This window comes from Gigantopelta aegis, chromosome 3 (assembly GCF_016097555.1).
Source record: "Gigantopelta aegis isolate Gae_Host chromosome 3, Gae_host_genome, whole genome shotgun sequence".
NCBI lineage: Eukaryota > Metazoa > Mollusca > Gastropoda > Neomphalida > Peltospiridae > Gigantopelta > Gigantopelta aegis.
In genome coordinates, this window is record NC_054701.1 from 94,507,644 (window position 1) to 94,525,204 (window position 17,561).

At 42.7% G+C, this 17,561-nt stretch overlaps 1 protein-coding gene across 1 annotated transcript in view; it reads right to left on the minus strand.

Moving 5' to 3' along the window:
* Window positions 1–13,625, minus strand: part of LOC121369383 — a 26,886-nt gene extending 13,261 nt beyond the window's left edge. The window contains exons 1-2 of the mRNA XM_041494448.1: window positions 13,529–13,625; window positions 525–686 (exon numbers count right to left, since the gene is read on the minus strand). Coding sequence (XP_041350382.1) covers window positions 525–672 — 148 coding nt within the window. The 5' untranslated portion in view covers window positions 673–686; window positions 13,529–13,625. The remainder of the gene's footprint in view (window positions 1–524; window positions 687–13,528) is intronic.
* Between the last annotated feature and the right edge of the window lie 3,936 nt (window positions 13,626–17,561).

Genomic DNA, 17,561 nt, shown 5'->3' on the forward strand with positions numbered 1-17,561 from the left:
GGTGTACGTTAATGACATGTTGTGTACTATATAGTTATAAACGTATCGGTGTACGGTAATGTAATGACGTATACTATATAGTTATAAATATATTGGTGTACGTTAATGACATGTTGTGTACTATATAGTTATAAACGTATTGGTGTACGGTAATGTAATGACGTGTACTATATAGTTATAAACGTATTGGTGTATGGTAATGTAATGTTGTGCACTATATAGTTATAAACGTATTGGTGTACGGTAATGTAATGTTGTGTACTATATAGTTATAAACGTATTGGTGTATGGTAATGACATGACGTGTGCTATATAGTTATAAACGTATTGGTGTACGGTAATGACGTGTACTATATAGTAATAAACGTACTGGTGTACGGTAATGACGTGTACTATATAGTTATAAACGTATTGATGTACGGTAATGACGTGTACTATATAGTTATAAACGCATTGGTGTACGGTAATGCCATGTTGTGTACTATAGTTATAAACCTATTGGTGTACGGTAATGACCGACTCACGTCGTTGGAAGGCCTGCATCTCGGACAACATCACCGACATGGCTTTGTGTTTGAACGTGTACTTGTTCTCGTCTCCCGCCATCTTCATTTCGCCCACGTCCATTTCTGCCATCGTCAAACAGTGATCCCTTCCATACACACTCTGCATGCGCGCGTCAAACTCTGGGAACACAAAACACAGTACCAGTTACTTAGTGCATAGCACCATAGCTAGGTTCACAGCGATACACAGGAAGTATGGGACAGAGATCAAAGTGCAACAATACTTTGTAATACAAAACACAATACGAGTAATCGGTGGACATTAAAGTGTTTAGTTTAACCGGTCTCATGTCATGGCTGGTATCAAAAGCCGTTGTAGGAAGGATGAGATGGTCTGGTATCGTGCTCGCTTCGATCAAACAGTTTACTATTAAATTCTATCCACAATTCATTGTACATAATCGTTTTCAAACATTGTAATGTTTTAATATACAAAATATCAAATACACTTAATTAATTTTCAACATTTTAAACACTGATGTTCGTACACAATTTTAAATATACTAACTTGTGATATTTGCGTGAATATTTCCCCACACAGCTGTTTACACCTGTCTTTGTCGCTTCCAGTGTGACAACCTGATGAAATGGTGTGTGTGTGTGTGTGTGTGTGTGTGTCAGGGTGACACGGCTGCGGAATAGACATGGCAACAACACGTGTTGCTGACGCTCATAGATATATCCAGTTAGAAATGTCGACATAAGCGAGGGGAACCCCCACATCTAAAACCAGATACTGGTGAGTGATTGCTCACTGATTGCTGACGTCACTATGAGGTTATCAGCGGATAGACTGATTACAGCCAGTTAGCAACAGTACGGCGTGTCAGTCCACGCAGAAACACGTTAGGTGTACAAAACGAAAGTTTGTTTTGTTGAACGACACCACTAGAGCACATTGATTTATTAATCATCAGCTATTGGATGTCAAACATTTGGTAATTTTGACGTTTAATTTTAGAGAGGAAACCCGCTACTTTTTTCCATTAGTAGCAAGGGGTCTTTTATATGCACCATTCCAAGACAGGACAGCATATACCACGTCATTTGATATACCAGTCGTGGTGCACTGGCTGAAACGAGAAATAGCCCAACGGGCCCACCGACGAGGATCGATCCCAAACCGTCCGCGCATCAAGCGATCGCTATTCTACTTGGCTATGTTGAGTCTTCCTCAAATGAAATAGGGACACAGGCATCCTCCAAACACACAGTCTCTCATATGTAGGGACAGAGGCATCCTCCAAACACACAGTCTCTCATATGTATATATTTTCTATTTACGTATCATAGTATATTTTCATAAGCGTACGAGCCAGGGGGATGGGGTGGGGGTGGGCGGAGGACAAATACTGTTAACGTTTTTCGTTGCAAACACTCAAGTATTATCAGTAAAATATGTACACATTTAATGGTTTGGGTATGCTGGATATTTGACTGAAAGTTGTAATACCTGTAGGTGGGTGCCTACATGGTGGGTGGGGCACGATTTGAAAGCGAGTACATGGACTTGGTTATTTTAATATTTATTTTTTTCTTTCACTAAATCTTTTTTGTTATTTTGTAGATTTTTTATTATTTATTTTAACTTTTAGCAGTTCTACGCTTCAGTCACCATACATGCTCATAATTAGTCCGGGAATACGAAAATACAAATTTGGAAGCCGGAACCACCTAGACGAATTCTGTTACCTTCGTTCAATCTACACGTGTTATGAAAACGCTATTACTAAAAATATAAGGACTTCTATTCCGTGTACACAGGCTTGGTTTTCTGTTCCTGTCCTAGCCATTTACCACTAGGTACACGTGTGGCCACGATTAATCCAACCGCTATACTTTCAACAACAGCTGTCGCCGAACAATAGCTCATCCATTAAATATCACATACCTCATTAAATTCTGCTGGCATGTCAAATCAATACTGGTAGCATACAGGTTCGGTGGAGCCCAGGTGGGTCAGAGACTATTACTCCAAGTGGGTCAGAGACTATTACTCCAAGTGGGTCGGGCACTATTACCCCAGGTGGGTCGGGCACTATTACTTCAAGTGGGTCGGGGACTATTACCCCACGTGCGTCGGGGACTATTACCCCAGGTGGGTCGGAGACTATTATCCCAAGTGGGTCGGAGACTATTACCCCATACCCCACGTGGGTCAGGCACTATTACCCTACAGAGTGTTGGGAACTATTCCCCCAGGTGGGTCGGGCACTATTATCCCACGTGGGTCGGTCGGGCACTATTACTCCAAGTGGGTCGGAGACTATTACCCCATGTGGGTCAGAGACTATTACTCCAAGTGGGTCAGAGACTATTACCCCAAGTGGGTCAGAGACTATTACTCCAAGTGGGTCGGGCACTATTACCCCAGGTGGGTCGGGCACTATTACTCTAAGTGGGTCGGGGACTATTACACCACGTGCATCGGGGACTATTACCCCAGGTAGGTCGGAGACTATTATCCCATACCCCACATGGGTCAGGCACTATTACCCTACAGGGGGTTGGGAACTATTCCCCCAGGTGGGTCGGGCACTATTATCCCACGTGGGTCGGGCACTATTACTCCAAGTGGGTCGGAGATTATTACCCTAAGTGGGTCAGAGACTATTACTCCAAGTGGGTCGGGGACTATTACCACACGTGGGTCGGGGACTATTACCACACGTGGGTCGGAGACTATCACCCTAAGTGGGTCGGAGACTATTACTCCAAGTGGGTCGGAGACTATTACCCCATGTGGGTCGGGGACTATTACTCCAAGTGGGTCGGAGACTATTACTCCAAGTGGGTCGGGGACTATTACTCCAAGTGTGTCGGGGACTATTACTCCAAGTGGGTCGGGGACTATTACCACAAGTGGGTCGGGCACTATTACTCCAAGTGGGTCGGGCACTATTACCACACGTGGGTCGGAGACTATTACCCCAAGTGGGTCGGAAACTATTACTCCAAGTGGGTCGGGCACTATTACCACACGTGGGTCGGAGACTATTACCCCAAGTGGGTCGGAAACTATTACCCCATGTGGGTCGGGGATTATTACTCCAAGTGGGTCAGGGACTATTACTCCAAGTGGGTCGGGACTATTACCCCATGTGGGTCGGGGATTATTACTCCAAGTGGGTCAGGGACTATTACCACACGTGGGTCGGGGACTATTACCACACGTGGGTCAGGGACTATTACCACACGTGGGTCAGGGACTATTATCACACGTGGGTCGGGGACTATTACTCCAAGTGGGTCGGGGACTATTACCACACGTGGGTCGGGGACTATTACCACACGTGGGTCGGGCACTATTACCACACGTGGGTCGGAAACTATTACTCCAGGTGGGTCGGGCACTATTACCCCCACGTGGATCGGGCACTATTACCCCACGTGTATGGGTATAGTATGGGCAATACAGCTTCTGTATTAGATCACATACCACGACTTTCGATCCTAGTATATCAGTCGTCGCGCACTGGAGGCAGCGGAGAATAACCCAGTAAGTGGAGCCACCGAATATCGATCCTAGAATACATCGCCCCATACACGACTGTTGTACATTTGCTCCAATCAGCAAGTGGCGGCGTGGAGTCCACACGAGCAAACTGGCCGTGAATAAAATTCACCGCGAACGTTATCTCTCGCTATTCTCTTCTCTATGTCATTGCTCATTTTAGAATTGCGCTCGTTTGTAATTAATGTCAAAGAATGGTGACGGACTGACAGACAACGGTCTCGTAGATCGATCTGTAACTCGTCCGGTGATGGTTAAACCGGTCCCCACGTCCATGAAAGACAATGACACCTGTACAAACGCGTGATGTCGTTGTCACGTGTTGCTACCACACAAAAATTCAACCAGTATTATCATTTATACATTTACCTTAGTTGATACCCAATGGTCGGCGTATTTCTCGTCCTGGGGTGTCGTTAAACATTTGTTAATTCATTCAACCAGTATTATCATCCCTAATAGCACCCAATGACCGGTGAACTTTTCATCCTTGGGTGTTAAACATTCGTTCACTCATTCAACCTGTATTCAGGCGCGGATCTAGGGAGTTGATGGGGTCTGAAGCCCTGCTTACGACGAAAAAACCATTTGCCACTCATTTTTAAAACGCACCTACCGCTAATATACTTCCATTTAAGTAATTGCATATAACCTCCAATCCCCACCCACCACCACTACAAAAAATCCTGGTATTTCTACACTTCACATTTGATGTAACATGCGTGTTTCAAGCCGTAATCAACACGCATGGAGACAGAATCATACAATATTGATAAGGCCGACACAGATGTTGTTAGTCTCGTACCAACAACACAACCGTTTTGCCAGGGCTTCGAAAATACGGAGCGGGACGTCGCCCAGTGGTAAAGCCCTCGCCTGATACGCGGTTGGTCTAGGATCGATCCCCATCGTTGGGTCCATTGGGCTATTTCTCGTTCCAGCCAGTGTATCACGACTGGTATATCAAAGGCCGTGGTATGTGCTGTCCTGTCTGTGGGAAGGTGCATATAAAAAGATCCCTTGCTACTAATGGAAAATTGTAGTGGGTTTCCTCTCTATGACTGTCGAAACGACCATATGTTTTACATCCAACAGTCGATGATTAATAAATCAATGTGCTCTAGTGGTGTCGTTAAACAAAACAAACATTAACTTTGAAAATACAGACATAATACACATAGAGACGTATTTACTTACGGGATCGGATGAATACCGACTGTAGAACGTGACTGCCACCAAAACCCTCGTCCACGGTGCCAGGAAATAAAACATTACTGACATTCAGTCCAACATTACATTACATGTTGGTATTATATACACACATTACCACGCTGGTATATTAAGTTGTTTTAGTCCAACATTACGTTACATGTTGGTGTTATAGACATACATTACCACGCTGGTGTATTAAGTTGTTTCAGTCCAACATTACATTACATGTTGGTATTATATACACACATTTCCACGCTGGTGTATTAAGTTGTTTTATTTGGACTTAATATTAAAGTCTGATAAATTTATAATTCCGAAATTTTAATTAATAATGTCTCTCATTTCATCTGGTACTGGGTTGCGATCCCACAACCAACCAGTGCTGGTTAACCTGCTCGCCAATCCGATTCATTTATCATTATGATACATGGATTGGGTAATGACCAGTGGTCAGCTGACCACTGTGACGTCCTGACCATCTAACGGTATTAATATACTAATTCACTAGTAATAAGCGATATGTTGCCAGTCGACGTAACGAACCTTGATGGTCTAGTGGTTAACCCATCTAAGCTGATAGGTACAGGGTTCGCAGCCCGATTACTCGTCCCTGGATAAACAGCTCACATAGCCAAGTGTGTGTCCAGATTAGCATGCATGAATCTTAATTGGATATAAAGAACACATTGATCAATTAATCATTGGCAGACTTCAGAGGAAACCCGCTGTATTTGTCCATTAATAGCAAGGGATCTTTTGCATGTATTTTCAAAGACAGGACAGCATTTACCAGGGCCTTTCATATACCAGTGGTGGGGCTCTAACTTAGGACAAAGAGAAAACAACAATGAGAGAATATGTTCGCCGAGGGGTTTCAATCGACCGATGAAAGCACCTCCGGCGAGCGTTACACCAACTGAGCTAGATCCAGCCCCTTAGTTGGCTATAATCATAAAATTCGAGTTTTAACACAAAACGCCAATACAGTATATCATCTCAAACAGTGGCGTAGGAAGATGCCAAAACGTGAGGGGGCACACCTTTATATTTACACACTTTTACACTATTATAGAGCAAATATAAAGCAAAATATCTGAAAAGTGGGGGCTTCCTTGCCCCCCTCCCCGCTTCCCACGACAGTTTCAAATAATAGTCACTGTCCCCCACCCCCCCCCCCCCCCCCCCCCCCACCCCCGCCATGTGATGTCCACCAGTTTCCGCAGCAGACCGGAACTTTTCTAGTCTGCTGCAACACTTCAACTGATCTAACAGTTGACCTCCCCCTGAGGCCAGTCGTGGACTGCCCTACTGTGTTAAAACTAACGACTTTAGTGAGCGAACTGCATACATGACTTTTTATGAGCCATTTTACGTTTAATCACGTTTCCTAGATTTCGGAAGGACTAACTGGGTTATATATAGAATCACAGCGCCTCTGAGTAAAGCGAGTTGACAATAAACAAACAGCTAAGTAAGGTGTAAGCCTATAATAATTCTAGTATATTTACTTGTGTCCATTTTGAATTCCCGCCTCTTACAAGTGTGTGTATCGATCACCAACATCTGGCACTAGCGAAATAAACACCGAACAGGGCATTCTATAACACTGACTTACATACAGCGTGTATCCAACCACAACACACCGTATACACACGGTATATCACAACCCGGTACCCACGTTTTAAACCAACAACCCCTTACAGGTGTCAGTGAGTAATACCAACAGTAAAATATGGAACTAGGTAAATACTATACTGACAGTACTCACAATAACACAACGTCCGCCAACTCAGTTCCTTCTGAAAGACGGTGTGCGAAGAAGTGTACCGATCGGCAGTGGGACTGGTTCCAATAACGCGAAATACGATCTACCGCGTGTTGCCTCCTCGGTGTAAAAACAATATAGACTGTTACGACGTCGTCTGTACTACAACGGTACTGGGGCGGTATAGCGGGGTGCCGGAGGTCAGATTTGAGCGAGGTCACGCCACATGCTGGTATCTCGAATCACAATGCGTGCCCGGTGATGCGAAGCTAGCCCCGGGACACGCGAGTGTCAAATGCAGCGAGTCGTCTACAAGTGGAACTGGTTAGTGGAGCAAATCAGGTGGAACACAGGTGGGATAAACACCCCAGCGTATCTCGTCCACTTGCAACACTTACACACAGGCGCGTGCAGTGATGAGGAACCAACCTCTCCACACAGTGCGAGGGACACAGTGGTGGATCTAGGGGATGGGGTTATAAGGCGCAGATCTAGGGGTGAATGATGGGGTACACAAACCTAGAATTCAGAAGTGGATTAAAAAATATATGTTTGACGAATGTATATACGATTATTATAATTATTATTATTATTACGTGGGATATTAGTGGGGCGTTTCCTTGGAAGATTGCCATTATATAATAATGATTGTTAATTTTTAAAAATAATAATGATTGTTATACAATACAATACAATGTAGGTAAAGTTTGTTAAATCACCATAGTATAATGGTTGATAAATCATCGGCTACTACTGTTAAACAATTGGTAATTCTACAATGTTTCATTACCATCAGTGGATCTTGTATACACTTTCCCACATCGTGGCTTTGATATACCAGTCGTGGGTCAGTGGATGGGATGTGGAGGTGTGGGGTGGGGGGGGGCAATCAAAGAATGGATTCATCCACAGAACATCTTGATCAATGGAAGGATAGTTGATCCTACGACCCAATCATCTGACGTGAGCACTCTGCCCACTGATCTTCCAGGCCTGTACTTATAGGTGCTCTTTTTCACTTGCACCCCATCTCCAAAACATCCTACATCCGTTTATTATTGATTTCAAATAAGCATATAAGTAGTTATATACGTACCTGTTTTGTTCAACATATAATGCTCGTTAGAAACTGTTTTACTGCTTATAATCTCAGAACTAAAACGAGCTACGTATACATGTTTGTATCGCTTTGAATAAACAGGTATAGGTTTTCACTAAACAGTTCATCGACACTCTAGTATTGTCGGCACACAGGCTAGGGTAACGTACGGAAAGCGACTGATAAGTCACGTTCAACAAAATGTATCCAATAAACTGTCTGACTTTGATCAAGATGTTCTGTGAGTGAACTTGAAAAATAGCACGTGTTTGCCAGTTGATAGGAAGTGAAAGTTTTGTTCACGTTTCGAGTTGACACTAGTTTGTGATGTGGCGGTCACCGTGAAAACCCCCTGCGCGTGCTGTAACCTCACCGTGGTGCAGGGGTGTAACATTCTCTTTGAGAATGGCCAATACAGCACAAATTGAAGTTTGGAGTAAAATTCAGTATCCGTAAAATTCTGTGATATTTGTATTTGTATTTTTGCACAGTTCTTTACACTGTTTTTGTTTAAACCTTGAATTTTTATATTGATGTTGATCATCACTTTATTTATTGGCATTACCATAGTTTGACACCCAATAGCCGATGTATTTTTCGTGCTGGGGTGTTGTTAAACATTCATTCATTCATTCATTCATTCCGTGAAAACCTTTTAAGGTTACATGTATAATGTCTCACACTGTATTGATACTACTGTATATGAATTATACCAACCTCCCTCTCTCTCTTTGTCTATGTGTGAATGTGTGTGTGTGTGTGTGTGTGTGTGTGTGTGTGTCTGTCTGCATGCCTGCCTGCCTGCCCCTCTCTCTCCCTCTTTCTCTCTATCTCCGAGTCTCTCTCTCTCTCTCTCTCTCTCTCGCGCGCTGATTTTTTGTCTGTGTCTCTATCTCCGTCTGTCCCTCTGTCTCCGTCTCCGTCTCTCTCTCTCTCTCTCTGTGTCTCTATATATCTATCTCTCGCTGATTGTCTGTTTCTCTGCCTGTCTGTCACTCTATCCCTCTGTCTGTCCCTCTCAGTCTCTCTCTCTCTCTCTCTCTCTCTCTCTCTCTCTCTCTCTCTCTCTCTCTCTCTCTATCTCTATGTATGTGTGTGTGTGTGTGTGTGCGTGTTTGTGTCTTGAACATCTCCCCCTATTTGAAAAACACAGTTCCACGTTCCTGAATAAAGTAGACTGTCAAAGTGGAAAGATAATTGTTTAGACTACAACAACATGGTAATGAAGATTAATCACTGTCTGACATGTGCACAGAATTCCTAATTATCATACAGTCAATTATTTAATTTCACCGGGGAGTCGTAATCGTGACAGCCACGTGTGTCTTACCGCTGGCAACCGACAGTGGCGATCACCCAAACCATTTTCATTCCGGTAGTCATTATTTCAATATTAGAATCAAATTCACGCATGTGAGAACAAAAACTAAAATATCAGTTTCATTGATTTCTTAGTAACATTTCATTTGTCCGTATTAATTATAAGAAACACCAAGGGCGGGTGGAGGATTTTTGTAGGGAGAGGGTAGCAATTTGAAGTAAGAAAGTAAAAAAGAGAGAACGCCGCTACATGCAGCAGACCAAGATACAATATCTTCGTCTAGTCACGTTACGATCAAACAAATACTCCACACAGTCACCCGTAATACAATGTCTGCGTCTAGTGACGTTATGATCAAACAAATACTCCACACAGTCACCCGTAATACAATGTCTTCGTCTAGTCACGTTACGATCAAACAAATACACCGCACTGTCACCCGTAATATAATGTCTTCGTCTAGTCACGTTACGATCAAACAAATACACCGCACTGTCACCCGTAATACAATGTCTTCGTCTAGTCACGCAACCATCAAACAAATACTCCACACTGTCACCCGTAATACAATGTCTTCGTCTAGTCACGCAACCATCAAACAAATACTCCACACTGTCACCCGTAATACAATGTCTTCGTCTAGTCACGCAACCATCAAAGAAATACTCCACACAGTCACCCGTAATACAATGTCTTCGTCTAGTCACGTTACGATCAAACAAATACACCGCACTGTCACCCGTAATACAATGTCTTCGTCTAGTCACGCAACCATCAAACAAATACTCCACACAGTCACCCGTAATACAATGTCTTCGTCTAGTCACGTTACGATCAAACAAATACTCCACACAGTCACCCGTAATACAATGTCTTCGTCTAGTCATGTTACGATCAAACAAATACTCCACACAGTCACCCGTAATACAATGTCTTCGTCTAGTCACGTTACGATCAAACAAATACTCCACACAGTCACCCGTAATACAATGTCTGCGTCTAGTGACGTTACGATCAAACAAATACTCCACACAGTCACCCGTAATACAATGTCTTCGTCTAGTCACGTTACGATCAAACAAATACTCCACACAGTCACCCGTAATACAAAGTAAAGTTTGTTTTATTCAACGACGCCACTAGAGCACATTGATTTTTTATCTTATCATCGGCTATTGGACGTCAAACATATGGTCATTCTGACACTGTTTTTAGAGGAAACCCGCTGTCGCCACATAGGCTACTCTTTTTACGACAGGCAGCAAGGGATCTTTTATTTGCACTTCCCACAGGCAGGATAGCACAAACCATGGCCTTTGTTGAACCAGTTATGGATCACTGGTCGGTGCAAGTGGTTTACACCTACCCATTGAGCCTTGCGGAGCACTCACTCAGGGTTTGGAGTCGGTATCTGGATTAAAAATCCCATGCCTCGACTGGGATCCGAACCCAGTACCTACCAGCCTGTAGACCGATGGCCTGCCACGACGCCACCGAGGCCGGTCCGTAATACAATGTCTTCGTCTAGTCACGCTACGATCAAACAAATACTCCACACAGTCACCCGTAATACAATGTCTTCGTCTAGTGACGCAACCATCAAACAAATACTCCACACAGTCACCCGTAATACAATGTCTTCGTCTAGTGACGCTACGATCAAACAAATGCTCCACACAGTCACCCGTAATACAATGTCTTCGTCTAGTGACGCTACGATCAAACTAGTCACGCAACCATCAAACAAATACTCCACACTGTCACCCGTAATACAATGTCTTCGTCTAGTCACGTTACGATCAAACAAATACTCCACACAGTCACCCGTAATACAATGTCTTCGTCTAGTCACGTTACGATCAAACAAATACTCCACACAGTCACCCGTAATACAATGTCTTCGTCTAGTCACGCAACCATCAAACAAATACACCGCACTGTCACCCGTAATCTATAATATAATACACAGGGTCGTTTTAATAGTTTCCAATTGTTCTGACCGCTTCTCCACCTTTCATGTGTACTGCCGACACCTGTCACAGGGGTTCTAAACGTCGTTACCGGCAACTGCTCCCACCACTTAGTTCCCCGGTAACAGAATCAGAAGTCCGCAATGGATGTAACAGTATTTCTCCAAATATCCCAGCCTATATATATAGATCTCCCTGTATCGGGTAGTTTTCTACCCGATAGGCTTGGCTCTAGGGGTATTCAGGGAACAAGATCGTATATATATTTATATTTACTATCAACCAACGTTAAATTCACTAGAAAGACAACAACACCAGTTTAGTTTCAAAATATGTATTATACAATACCAGGTAAGTGTTACAGCATTTACATGGCCTGTTAAAACCGGTGTCCCATCACCTCTAGGCTGAGCACCACACGTAAACTTAATCACTTGACAAGTAGGGATATAGCTATCACTCACAGTTAAAACATCACACAACCTTAGAATAATTTATTATTATCCTCAGTCTTTCCTACATCCAATATTGAGAGGACCTATAATTTACCAGGTCATGATATTATAACCTCTCTATACATATTTTGGGTAAGCGACGCCTACAGTTTACTTTAGTCGGTCTGACTTAGATTACCAGCTGTCCTTCCCCCACTAAGCAAAACAAGAATACACATAATTATAATACTTGAATGCCACAACAAAATACCTTTCAGTTACTACAGAGCAGTAAAATATAGTTACCTATGTCCACTGGACTAATATAGTTCGCCCAGGGGACAGCGTTTCCACCGCCTCTCTATACGTGCTTGCCACCCAAGTTCCTATACAGAACGAACTCTCAGCTTATATCCCCTTTTTGGATTCTTGGCAGCTGGGTCCCATCTTTGGCAGTCCTGCCATTTATGGAAGAGTGGCGAAATAATTCTCTAAAACTACCAACACCACAGATATCATCTAACTAATAGAGGGAACCTTCTTGGGTTAATTACTCCATGTACTGGCTTTCGAACATTAAATGAATGAATGAATGAAAGAATGTTTAACGACACCCCAGAACGAAAAATACATCGGCTATTGGGTGTCAAACTATGGTAAATGGAACAAACATTTGATGATCAACATCAATATAAAAATTCAACAATTAAACTAAAACACAATGTAATGAACTGTGCAAAAATAGAAATATCACAGATAGATACTGACTTTTACTCAAAATTTCAGTTTGTGCTGTATTGGCCATTCTCTAAGAGAATGTTACACCCCTGCACCACGATGAGGTTACAGCACGCGCAGGGGTTCGAACATTAAAGTGCTATTCCAGTTGTTTCAGACCCCGGTCAAAAGTTAATGTGCAGACGGCTGTCTCCGTCACAACACCCTTCTTTGTATTGACCCGATACAAGGAAGAAGGAAATGTTTTATTTAACGGCGCACTCAACACATTTTATTTACGGTTATATGGCGTCAGACATATGGTTAAGGACCACACAGATATTGATAGAGGAAACCCGCTGTCGCCACTTTATGGGCTACTCTTATCGATTAGCAGCAAGGGATCTTTTATATGCACCATCCCACTGGCAGGACAGTACATACCACGTCCTTTGTTACACCAGATGTGGAGCATTAGCTGGAACGAGAAATAGCCCAATGGGTCCACCGACGGGGATTGATCCCAGACCGATCGTGCATCAAGCGAACGTTTGACCACTGGACTACGTCCCGCCCCTGGCCGATACCACACTTCGCAAGGATCTGTTTGCACTAAGGTTCAGTCGACTACCTAACACAAATCGTGCTAAATACTGCATGAATTCCATAAATACAGCGGCGATGGAAGCCGCCATCTTTCTTATTTAACACAGAAGTGGCTATCTACTCGGCGGTATGTTATTATTATTATTTTTTTTTTTTTTTTTTTTTTTTTTTTTTGGGGGGGGGGGGGGAGCCCATTATAAGGCTACCACACCCATCTAATCGTCCCCATGCTATAAGCACGGCTTACATTTAGTATTTAAATAAAAGTACTGAAAGATAAAAACATATGATTGTGGCAAAAAAAAAAAAAAACTTTAAACTCACGTGATACCTCTAATATATACGGTAGCTCCGTGAATGAAGTGATCAGCCCGCACAAAGATTCGAACCACGGTCCCCTGCGTGTCCTGGCGTCTCTACTCTAAATTTGAAACCAGATTCAACGCGTTCAGCCTCAGGTCGTTAGCAGAAGACTGCATATGATGTATTACTGTACAATGGATGTTTAGAATTTTATAGTGACAAGATGATGATGATAGCTCTTCGCAAAATACATATACAGACATTATTCAGTATTACTACGCACACTACTTCAAAGTTCCAAGATAGACAGTGGTACGTCACGTCGCAACGTTTCTCACAATTATGTATTTGTCGTAAATATGGCTTCATCGATTTATTGATTGAAATGTACATCGAGTCGGATTAACATTCATCGTAAAGGTAAACGCCCAGCGAAACAAATGACCCAGACCGCTGTTGTAATGCGAGTTAATCCCCTTTAATCACACTTAATCCGATTTGATGTTCATTTCACCAACATTATTAGCATGTCATAGTTTTCAGAATAAATAGATTAGTTTAAGTCTAGCTATAATTTATTAAGATAAAAACAGAAGATTCACAAAACCTTAAACTCCACCCGTAATCCGTCGTTTTGCGTTTGATGGAAACATACTTCGTCCTCGGAATAATCTCAGCAATAAATTTATAAAATAGACGTCCGTAGGATCGATGTCTGGAGTGGTGTGTGTATGTGTGTGTGTGTGTGTGGGGGGGGGGGGGGGAGCTATTACAAGTAATATTTTATTCCTTATTTATAGATTATGACGAAACAAAAACGTACATCTGTGTCGTCGAGTGGGGGGGGGGGGGGTTACATAGATAAAGGTCTTCAGCTATTGGCTTGGTAACACTCTAAACATGCTCGTGCTCTCCCACTTTTATACAGAGAGAGAGAGAGAGAGAGAGAGAGAGAGAGAGAGAGAGAGAGAGAGAGAGAGAGAGAGAGAGAGAGAGAGAGAGAGAGAGAGAGAGAGAGAGAGAGAGACAGACAGAGAGAGAGAGAGAGACAGAGAGACCGACAGAGAGAGAGAGAAACAGACAGAGAGGGAGAGACAGAGAGGGGGAGAAAAAGAAAGGAAGATCTATAGTCCGTCCCATCATTCTATTATAATTAAAATGTTCAGGGGGGGGGGGGGGTAAATAATTTCAGTTTGGTTTGAAGTAAGAAGAAATGTAAAAGTGTTTTGGAAATAACAAAGAAATTATAGAATTAGTGTGTGCAATTTACAAATCAACTGGCTCGGAAATAAATAACTTGTAGTAAATTACACAGTATGAATTTGTTTTTCGATTTTTTGAGAAACCAATTGATGAGAGTTGCTACTATATATATATATTATTATTAACACACACACACGCGCGCGCACACATATATATTGCTTTGGTGTTACGCAACCTTCCACAAAGCGGGTCGTCACGAACAAATCGGTTTATGATCAGTGAGTCGGGTGTCGTGAACCACATTCCGCGGTTTCTCGTAAATCTAACTACGTCACAGCATGGGCGGATCCAAGGGGGGGACCAGGGGGACGCGTCCCCCCCCCCCAAAATTGTTCAAGTGCCCTCAAAATGTCCAAGTGCCCTTTTTGTTTGTAGAATTTTTTTTTTTTTAAGTAAACAATAATTATATTGTAGATAAATGAAATCAAGATTTTCGTGTACATGCGCAAGCTTGCAGATATGTGTCTGTGTTATTGAGTCTCAATGGGGCCCCATTGAGGTTCTAACGCGAGTGACGCCAATTTACTTCATTATTGCTAGTATATTATGACGTAGAACTGTAGGAATTCATATTAATTGTAAATATCAAAACTTGTAGTAAGGTGCCCTTTTGACGAGTCAATGTGCCCTTCTTTTTTGGTCCCCCCCCCCCCTAAAAATATTTCCTGGATCCGCCCATGCACAGTGAATCGGCATGGACTTTGGACTCTGTGGTCATCTCGCGATAGGCGGGTCAACTAGTGTGGGAATAAACGGAAACTGCGATTACCCTGTTTAGCTATTCAAATAAGGGCTGTTCGAAATGTTATCAAGGTGGGGGACCGGGGTGGGTGGGTAAGAAGGAATGTTTTCCATGAGTCTTCATTCACAAATTAAAATTAGATAATTAATTAACTTAATTTTGGAATACTTCACTGCAACGTGATATTTTCTCTGTGAAGTGAGACTAAATATAACTGTATCTAATGATTTGTGTGCCTACTTAGTCCAGATGGAGAAGTTATTGTCACTGGCGTTGGAAGCGGGTGGGGTGGGGGTAAGGGGGCATGCGCCCTGACTTTTTTTTATCCAGTGGCAGCAGCGATGATTTATATCTATTTATATTTTTATATATCACTGACGTAGGAAGCGGGTGGCAAGGGACCGTGTGCCCCCCCCCCCCCCCCACCTTACACTTTTCTTGATCCAAAAGCAGCAGCGATGGTTTATATATAAATACACACATACACATACGCACACACATATACACATATACACATACAGACATACATACATACATACATACATACATATATATATATATATAGATCAGTGGCGTAGGAAGGTGCTAAAAAGGGGGCCACACATATATATGTATGTATGTTTATATGTATGTATGTATGTATGTTTTTTATTTGTGTTTGTGTGTGTGCGTGCGTGTGTGTGTGTGTAGGACTATATGTGTTGTGTGTGTGTTGTGTGTGTAGGACTATATGTGTTGTGTGTGTGTCTGTGTGTGTGTGTGTTGTGTGTGTCTGTGTGTGTGTGTGTGTGTGTGTGTGTGTGTCTGTGTGTGTGTGTCTGTGTGTATGTGTGTGTGTCTGTGTGTGTGTGTGTCTGTATGTGTGTGTGCGTGTCTGTGTGTCTCTGTGTGTGTATGTGTCTGTGTGTGTATGTGTGTGTGTGTGTGTATGTGTCTCTGTGTGTGTGTGTATGTGTGTCTGTGTGTATGTGTGTGTGTCCGTGTGTGTGTCTGTGTGTGTGTGTCTGTGTGTGTGTCCGTGTGTGTGTCTGTGTGTGTCTCTGTGTGTGTGTATGTGTGTATGTGTGTGTGTCTGTGTGTGTGTGTGTGTATGTGTGTGTGTGTGTCCCCACGTTTTGGCACCTTCCTACACCACTGACTGCTCCGATTATTTTACTAATGTACCCCCTCCCATTATCTGTACCAGGTACGGCCCTGATGTAGGCAGGTGCTGTTTAGTACGGTTTGTAATGACTTAATGGCGAAGTATAGCGAGTTAATCGACTTCTCTCACTGATCACTGACAACTAACCACTAAGCCACTGTATGGACAGAACACCCAGATAACGGAGGTGTGTGCTTCAATCTTAAATCTTAAACACGAAACTACCTAACCATAGTTATAGGCTACCCGTCCACATTTCATGAGATGGTGCATTGGTGGGTATCATTTGGTAGGCCATACAAGAAAGAAAGAAGGAAAAGAAAAGAAAGAAAGAAAGAAAAGAAAAGAAAAGAAAGAAAAAAGAAATAGATAATACAAATTTATAGACTGTCCCACAGGGAACGCATTTTTTCATACTATGAAATTTACTACTAGTTATTTTATTTCTGAATAGATTGTTTTCTAAATTACACACAAAAATAGTAATTTTTTATTATTTTATTTCCAAAACACTTACGTTTCTTCTTACGTCAAACCAAACTTAAATTATTTACTTTACTATTTTGTGGTAGGATGATGGGACGGACTATAGCCGACCCTTGTTTGTGGTAGGATGATGGGGCGGACTATAGCCGACCCCTGTTTGTGGTAGGATGATGGGGCGGACTATAGCCGACCCTTGTTTGTGGTAGGATGATGGAACAGACTATAGCCGACCCCTGTTTGTGGTAGGATGATGGGATGGGACGGACTATAGCCGACCCTTGTTTGTGGTAGGATGATGGAACAGACTATAGCCGACCCTTGTTTGTGGTAGGATGATGGGGCGGACTATAGCCGACCCTTGTTTGTGGTAGGATGATGGGACGGACTATAGCCGACCCTTGTTTGTGGTAGGATAGGAT